This window comes from Microtus ochrogaster, chromosome 16, assembly GCF_000317375.1.
Source record: "Microtus ochrogaster isolate Prairie Vole_2 chromosome 16, MicOch1.0, whole genome shotgun sequence".
Taxonomy (NCBI): domain Eukaryota; kingdom Metazoa; phylum Chordata; class Mammalia; order Rodentia; family Cricetidae; genus Microtus; species Microtus ochrogaster.
Genome location: NC_022018.1, coordinates 56,048,750 through 56,056,849, shown reverse-complemented (window position 1 = coordinate 56,056,849; position 8,100 = coordinate 56,048,750). Strand labels below are relative to the sequence as shown.

At 50.5% G+C, this 8,100-nt stretch overlaps 1 protein-coding gene across 2 annotated transcripts in view; it reads right to left on the bottom strand.

Moving 5' to 3' along the window:
* The window catches only part of Fgfr4 (fibroblast growth factor receptor 4), a 15,269-nt gene extending 8,495 nt beyond the window's left edge, over positions 1-6,774 (bottom strand). The window contains exons 1-6 of one of the 2 annotated variants that reach the window (XM_005355228.2): positions 6,690-6,774; positions 3,438-3,571; positions 2,547-2,810; positions 2,378-2,455; positions 2,095-2,261; positions 298-421 (exon numbers count right to left, since the gene is read on the bottom strand). In XM_005355228.2, coding sequence (XP_005355285.1) covers positions 298-421; positions 2,095-2,261; positions 2,378-2,455; positions 2,547-2,810; positions 3,438-3,519 — 715 coding nt within the window. In that variant the 5' untranslated portion in view covers positions 3,520-3,571; positions 6,690-6,774. The remainder of the gene's footprint in view (positions 1-297; positions 422-2,094; positions 2,262-2,377; positions 2,456-2,546; positions 2,811-3,437; positions 3,572-6,689) is intronic. The other variant, XM_013349188.2, reaches the window with a different exon arrangement.
* Between the last annotated feature and the right edge of the window lie 1,326 nt (positions 6,775-8,100).

Sequence of the window (8,100 nt, the reverse complement as noted above, 5' to 3'; positions counted from 1 at the left end):
ACCAGGCTGGCCTCGAACTCACAGAGATCCGCCTGCCTCTTCCTCCCGAGTGCTGGGATTAAAGGCGTGCGCCACCACCACCCGGCTGCATTGCTCTCTTAAGAACTGAGTTCAGCCTGTGCCATTTGCCTGGATGCCCTTCTCGCTTCCCTTTAGGCAGACGTCCGCTCCTTTGGTCCACTTTACTCCCTTCAGATCCTTTGACTCCTCTAAGACTGACTGATACCCACCCTGAGGGCAGGCTGGAGCCCAAGGTAAGTGAAACTGTTTATCCTGCCACTCAGCCCATCCACTCACCCAGCACATCCAACAGATAGCTGTAGCGAATGCTGCCCAGGGAGTTCTCCACGAGGCACGTGTATGTGCCACGGTCTGAGGGCACCACGCTTTCCATCACCAGGCTCCAGTGTTGGTGGCGCAGCTGGAAGTAAAGGAAGTGTCCATAGGGGACCAGGGCAGAGGGAGGAGAGAATCTGCCTATGGGGATCTTCTCAATCTCCCTACGCCCCAAGAGGATCTGACCAAGGCCAGAGTTCCCTAGACAGAGAACAAGGCTGTATGAAGTATCGGAAAGGGGCTGGAGGGATTGTGCAGTAATTTAGAGCACCGGCTGCTCTTATCCAGAGGTCCCAGATTCGATTCCCAGCACCCACATGGTGGCTCCCAACCATCTGTAGCTCCAGTCCCAGGGATCTGACACTCTCTTCTAGCCTCTGCAGCACAGGACATATACAAAGTACACATGCATACATGCAGGCAAAACATTCATACAAATAAAACAAATAAATCCTAAAAGGAAAAAAAAAGTATTTAAAGGCCAGGCACGGTGGTTCACGTCTTTAATCCCAGCACTTGGAAAGCGAAGGCAAGGCCAGTCTAGTCTACAAATGGATTCCAAGCCAGTCAAAACTACACAGTGAGACACTGTCTCAAACAAACAAACAAACAAGCAAGCAAAAAACATTGTCTGAGCCCTAGTTTGAGTCTTGAGTTTTAGCTGCACCCTACCTGGGAGTGCTTCCTTGTGCTAGAACCAACGTTCCTAACACTACAACCTCTTAATACAGTTCCTCATATTGCGGTAACCCCCGACCATAAAATTATTTTCATTGCTACTCCATAACTGCAACTTTGCTACTGTTATGAATTGTAATATAAATATCTGATATACAGGCTATCTGACAAGCGGCCCCCGTGTAAAGGTCGTTTGACCCCCGGAGGGGTTGTGACCCATAGGTTGAGAACCACTGTGTTAGTCTTTGCTCAGTCTGAATCTCGTGTTCCTCTTCACAGCGTGGAGCTCAGCCTCAAAGTGAGGTGCTGACGCCTGTGTCGCCTACCAGTCTAGACTTCTTCCAGCTTTACAGAAGGAGACGCCAATCAGGAGGCGGCACTTGGAGACTAGCTTGAACTCTAAGGTAAAACCCTATTTCAAAAACAGCAGTATCGCCCAGTGAGGTGGTGCATGCCTTTAGTCTCAGCAGAGGCAAGGCAGATTTTTGTGAATTCAAGGCCATCCTGGTCTACTAGTGAGCTCCAGGGCAGGCAGGGCTACAGAGAGACCCTGTCTCAAAAAATACAAAATAAAAACAAAAACAAACAAAACCAAAAGCAAAAGCAAAAGCAGCATTATCAGGGCTGGAAAGATGCTCGGTGGTTAGGAGCACTTGCTGCTCTTTTGGAGGTTCTAGGTTTGTTGCCTAGCACCCACCCCAGACAGCCCACAACTGCCCATATAATTCTAGCTCCCAGGGGTCTGGTGCCCTCTTCTAGACTCTGTGGGCATCAATGCATATGGTATTTATCCACACAAAAATAAAAAAATAAATAAAAATGAATCTTCAGTGCCTATCCCTATAAACATCGCCGTGGTCAGTGAGAACTCCACCAGAACACAAAAGGAGTCACCTGTTGCTAAGGCTGAGGGGACAAAAGGGCAAAATTTGGGAGTGGCAGACTGGGAACTTGAGCCAGAGCCGCCCATTGCCTGGGGCTCTGTGATTGCCTTCCTCATTAGATATATTGATCTATGGGAGGGGCTAGACGGGAAAAATGAAAATGGGGGAGCAGATGGGCTTGAATGCCAAGACTCACCCGAATGCCTCCAATGCGATTCTCCCCATGGAAGGCCTGTCCATCCTTGAGCCAATGGATAGTGGGCATGGGGTTGCCTGCAGCTGGGCAGCGGAATTTGACTGTGTTCCCGGCAGGCACTGCATGCAGTTTCTTCTCCATGCGTTGGGGGTGTGTCCAGTAGGGCGCTATAGGGAGAAGAGTAATTAGGATCCCTAATTACTAAGGTGACCTTGGCTCCCATATAGGTCTCTTCTCAGCCACCAGATGTGTAGTGGGGGAGTCCATGAGAAGGCATACCAACCTTGCTGGGGGTAAACATGCCCACTTGAGGAGCCACTGAGGGTCTTGGGGTCCTCATCATTATTGATGGAGGCTGAGTCTATTCGGGGGACAAAGGAAGGCATCTGAAGTCCAAGAGAAGAGACTTCCTCTCCCAAGGCACCCCTAAACTCCCCGTCAGAATCTCTTACCAACCACAATCAAGGTAAGATTGTGTAAAACAGTCATAGAACCACGCGCCAGGCAGAGGTATTGGCCAGCATCCTCAGGGAAGAAGCTGGCAATCTCCAGGCGACCCCTCCAGCCCCGTACTCGTCCAGCAGATGCCAGGCGACTGCCCTCCTTGTACCAGTGACCACCGCGCTCAGTACGCCCACAGCACTGCCTCACAGGCTGCCCCAGGGCCACAGTCAACACCTGCTCTTGCTGCTCCAGGGTCGGGGCTAGGCAGGGCTCTGAGGGCAGATGGCAGAAGTCAGTGATACCCATAGCTCCATCTGAGGCAAGCCCCCACCTGGCACACAGAGAACATGCTACTACGCATGTGGAACATCTCGTGACAGACACATGCTGCTCCCACACACATAACCACATGCTACAAATGCTCTGCATAGGGACAATGCCACACTTTTTCTGGGAGTTGTCACACACACACACTTGGCACACATGCTAGACATGCTACTGCCCCAAATACACACACATATACACACAAGGTACATGCTATAGGTGCCATACAAGACACATGCCACACTTTTAAGGCACACTATACTCGGTACACACATCACACATGCTGCTTGGACCTCCCAACCAATACGCCCAGTGCATACAACCACACACATACACATACAGCCAAGAGGCTCACCACTGGCTCTGCAGCCTAGCCCAGGCTCTGTGCCCTGCCAGGCTAATCCTCTCTTGTAGACATACAGATAGGAGGGTGCTTGCTGGGAACCAGAGAGTGAATCTCAAAGCTCGAGCCCTGCCTTGTTGCCCCTTTCTTGGGACCGGAGCCAGGATCCTCTCCAGCTTGGCTCAGCCAGAAGCCCCTTCCCTGTCACCCTCTCCCACCTTAGAGGCCATACCCAGCTCCATTTCCTCAGAGGCCTCAAGGAACAAGGCTGGTGTCCCCAGAAGGATGCTCAGTAGGGCCGAGAGCAGCCACATTTCCTTCCAGCTGTTCTCAGGACCCAGGCCAGACTTCCCGCTGACCACCTTCCTGAAAGGGAGGGAGAAAGCAGTCAGTAGGCTCATCCAAACCCCAGCCAGACAGTAGTAGAGCCAAGGCTGAAGCCAGCGCCGCTGTTGCCAGGGCCCAGGCCTCCCCACAGGAGGTTCTGCTGGGGGGGGGGGGGGTGCTGGACTTCCTGCTTGCCTTGGGTCCTACTGAGACCCTGGCATGCCTTCACAGAAAGAGCAGTTTTAGGATTCTTTTCTTGGAAGGAAGCAAGGATGGTGACATATCTTTCGCTCGCTCTCGGTACACATCATTTATTTTTTGCTGAATAGATGAATTCATTGCTGAAGAGTTAAAGAAGAAAGGCCAGCCTTCAGCATCTGGACGCTGTCTAACAGGACCCCACTCTTCAGCTTTACTGACATTTCCATGTCCAGCGGCTGGGTGCTCGCCTCTGGCAAGGCACTGTCCAAATTAAGGACATTCTTCCTCGCTCTGAGCCAGAAACGCATCCCGAGGACACGTCAGTTGGTTTGTACCCTCCCAGCTTTGTCTTAGACAATGTAGGAGTTTGTTTGGTTTTGCTTATTGTTTTTTGCAGAACTGGGGATTAAACCCAAGACCTCCTTGCATGCTAAGCAAACACTACACTGAGCTTCATGTTTAGCTGGTTTTGCAAATAACACAGATTTTACATGTCTGGTAGTGGCAAACTCAAATCCCGAGTCTTGCCAAGACCTATCTTCGTCCCTTTCTGGATCGTTATCATCATATTATTGCTTCTGGGTTAAAAGAGACAATGCCTGGAGGGGTAGCACACACAGGGCATTGGTGAGGTGTGCTCCCCGACCCCACACTGACTGCTCACCTGGCACCCTCTGTCCGACCTTAGCCAATCATTCTCTGCTCCCGAATGGTTGCTGGTAAGTATAACTCACGCACTCACCGCACCTAGTAACCCTTGTCCAAATGCAGAATCCCTGTTTCCCAAAAGGAAGACCCAGAGCTAGGCCTTAACTTGAGCAGGGAACTAGTGTAGTCCCAGGGGCATACAGCCCTGTCACCTAGTCTGGGGCAGGACTGATGTCTGTGGATCAGTATTCTTTTTCTCCAGGACCTTGCTCATGTTGGGTTGGCGCTCGACTGCTGACCTAGAGCCCTAACTCCAGAGCCTGCTTTTTAAGTATGGAATGCCTTGTGAATTTGGTTTCATGTTTGTTTATGTTTTGGTTTTTCAAGACAGGGTTTCTCTGTGTAACTTGGCCTGCCCTGGAGCTCACTCTGTAGACCAGGCTGGACTTGAACCCAAGGATCAGCCAGCTTTTGCCTCCCAAGTGTTGGGATTAAAGGTGTGAGTCACTGGGGCAGTGGTGGTGCATGCCTTTAATCCCAGCACTCGGGAGGCAGAGGCAGGCGGAACTCTGTGAGTTCAAGGTCTACCTGGCCAACAGAGCTAGTTCCAGGACAGGCCCCAAAGCTACAGAGGTACTGTGTCTTGAAAAAACAAACAAACAAACAACAGCAGCAGCAAAAAAATGTGTGTCACCACAGATAGTTGCTTTGTGGATTTGCATCAGTGAAACTTTAGTATATGTAAGGTCGAAGAAAATAGCACCATTCTTAAAAGTTATGTTCCATATTTTCCCAAAGTGGGAACTCTGACCATTAACCCTCTCTCCTTGACCTACTGCCCCCCTACGGTCAATCCATTTGACCTCCTCAGCCATTCTTCAGTGTATCTCATTTCCCCTGCCCTTACTTAGGCCAGGTCCTGGTCATTTCGTGCTTGGAATCTGGACGAATCTCAGTTCTTCACCTTCTACCTTCCAGCAGGGTTTTTTTTTTGTTGTTGTTGTTTGTTTGTTTAATTGCTCACTTGCTTTTCGAGACAGGGTTTCTCAATGTAACAGTCCTGGCTGTCCTGGAACTCACTCTGTAGACCAGGCTGGCCTCAAACTCACTGAGATCTTCTTGCCTCTGCCTCCCAGGTGCTGGGATTAAAGACATGTAACAACACCACTTCCAGCCTTTTTTTTTTTTTTTTTTTTTTTTTTTTTTTTTTTTTTGGCCAATCACCCTAAGACCCAGTTTAAGGCTTAAGGGTTAACTGCAAGCCATCATTTTATTTTTTTCTTATTTTACCTTTTTTATTTATTTATTTATTTATATTTTGAGACAAGCTCACCAAGTCGATCAAGCAGGCTGGCTTTGACACTCTGTAAACCAAGCAGGTCTTCACACTGTGAGCCTCCTGCCTCAGCCCGGCTGGTACCAGTTAAAGCCCACACGCCAAGTTCAGCTTTTCTAGGCCTCATTTTAAAGGCCGGTGTCAATCTTGTTAGTCACCCTATCTGTTCCTCCAGTTCCTTTAGGAGATTCTAAAATCCAGCACGTTTGCTTTCTTGCCTGTACCTTTGTGAGCTCCATTCCTCCGGCTTAGCTATCATCTTAAAACCTTGACCTGTCCCCTCTCTTTAGTTTGGTCGGGTCCTCTGCAAAAGAGTCCTACCACTCCCTGCGACTCAGAGAGGGTCTCTCTAGCGCCCCCAAAGGATGGACAGGTCGGGGAGATTTTATTCCCACTTCCAACTGTCCTGAACTCACAACCACGGAGTCCTTGGTCCCGCCACTGACGGTTGCCAACACTTGGGACCAGAGACTGTCAACAGACAGCTCTGAGCTCTCCACCCTCCCGCACTCACAGGACGGGAAGCTCTGGGCAAGTCACCGCTTCTCTCTCAGCGCTGGTTTCCTCATCGTTATGTCCAGCACACTGCCGGTTACCCAAGGGCGACAGAGCTCCTACTTTAGTGCTCCCACCCCGTCACTCTTGGACAGAGGTGCAAGTCATCTGTCCTCGTGCAGAGTTGCATAGACAGCTGGCCCATCGCCCCCGCCCCGGTGGGCAATAAGTAACTAGAACGGTGACCAGGGTGCTCTTTGAACGGAGGGGGACAAAAGGCCCTGTGTGCGCTGCGGGTTACTGATTTACCGCCCCCTCCACCCAATCACTCCCGCCGCGCGGGCGCCAAGGTCCCCGGGGCTGGAGGGGGCAGCTCCGCAGCTCTGTGGCCGCTCTCCCCTTGACGTCCCGGAGCGCGGTGTGGGACCGGGCTCGCCCAGAGCCAGACTCGGCTCGCTGTGCAGGGGTCCGGCTCACCTGGCTCCTCCACCGCCTGGTTCCTGCTCCCACGGATCACGATCCCGGCGGGGCTGGCACGCTCTGCCGGGAGCTCCTCCGCCCCGGCCCGAAGAGCCAGGAATGTCCAGGCAACTGCAGCGTGGCGGGGGGCTGCCCACCGCCTGCCCCGCCCACCCCGGGCTCCGCCCCTCCTGGACCAGTTCTATCCTGAGAGGCGAGACCGTGCGAAAGTCAGCCCTGCACCCTAGTCCACGAGCTCCCGGTGGGACTGGATGCCCAGGCTCAGCCTTTCTGATTCAGCATCTTTTGCTCCCTGGCCCAACCTCCAGGGTCTAACGTGTTACCTGCTCTATCCTTTGCTTTTCATCAATCTGGAACTCACCAGGCTCCTCTTGCTTTCCGTTCAATCGACATACATCAGATAGAACTGCCCTCTTGTTCATTGCCTAAGCGACTTTCAGAGAGTATTTAAAATAAGTATCTCAGCCGGGCAGTGGTGGCGCGCACCTTTAATCCCAGCACTCCGGAGTCAGAGGGAGGCAGATCTCTGAGTTCGAGGCCAGCCTGGTCTACACAGTGAGGAGTCAAGGCTACACAGAGAAACCCTGGTTCTAAGTAAATGAATAAATGAATGAATATGATAATAACAATAATGATGATAACAAATAAATACATATAGGGCCAGTCCGGTAACCTTGGCTACTCAGAAGGTTAAGGTAGGATGACTGTCTAGGCTACTTATGGAGTCCCTGTTTGAAAATTAAAAGAAAAGAAAAAAAAGCAAGGATCTGGAATTACAATGGTCGAGCATTTGCCATGAGTGAGTCTCTAGGTTCAAGTCCCAGCATAATAAAGAAATGTTAGAATTGTCTTTTAAAAGGTGATTTATTCATTTATTTTATGTGCATTGATATTTTGTCTGTATGTATGTCTGTGTGAGGGTGTCGGATCCCCTGGAACTGGAGTTACATACAGCTGTGAGCCACCATGTGGGTGCTGAGAATTGAACCCCAGTCTTCTGGAAGAGCAGTCAGTGCTCTTAACCTCTGTGCCATCTCTCCAGCCCCTCAGACCCTTAAATTTTAATGTTAAATTTGTTTTTTTTATAGGATCTGATATGATACCCTTCTATGAAGACCAGGTTGCCCTCCATATTGCAATGATCCCCTTGTCTTTGTTTCCAAACTGTTGCTATTGCAGGCATGCCTATGGCCAGAGGATCCTGAATTCACCTGATTGCAGAAACTGCATGGGGCCAGGCCTGCTTTGTACTTGGGTAGGAGATTATGGGTGAGAGCCACCAGACCAAGCCCCAGTGAATTTTCAAGTAATTTCTCCCATCTTTATTTATTTATTCATTTATTTATTTATTTATTTTTTCGAGACAGGGTTTCTCTGTGGTTTTGGAGCCTGTCCTGGAACTAGCTCT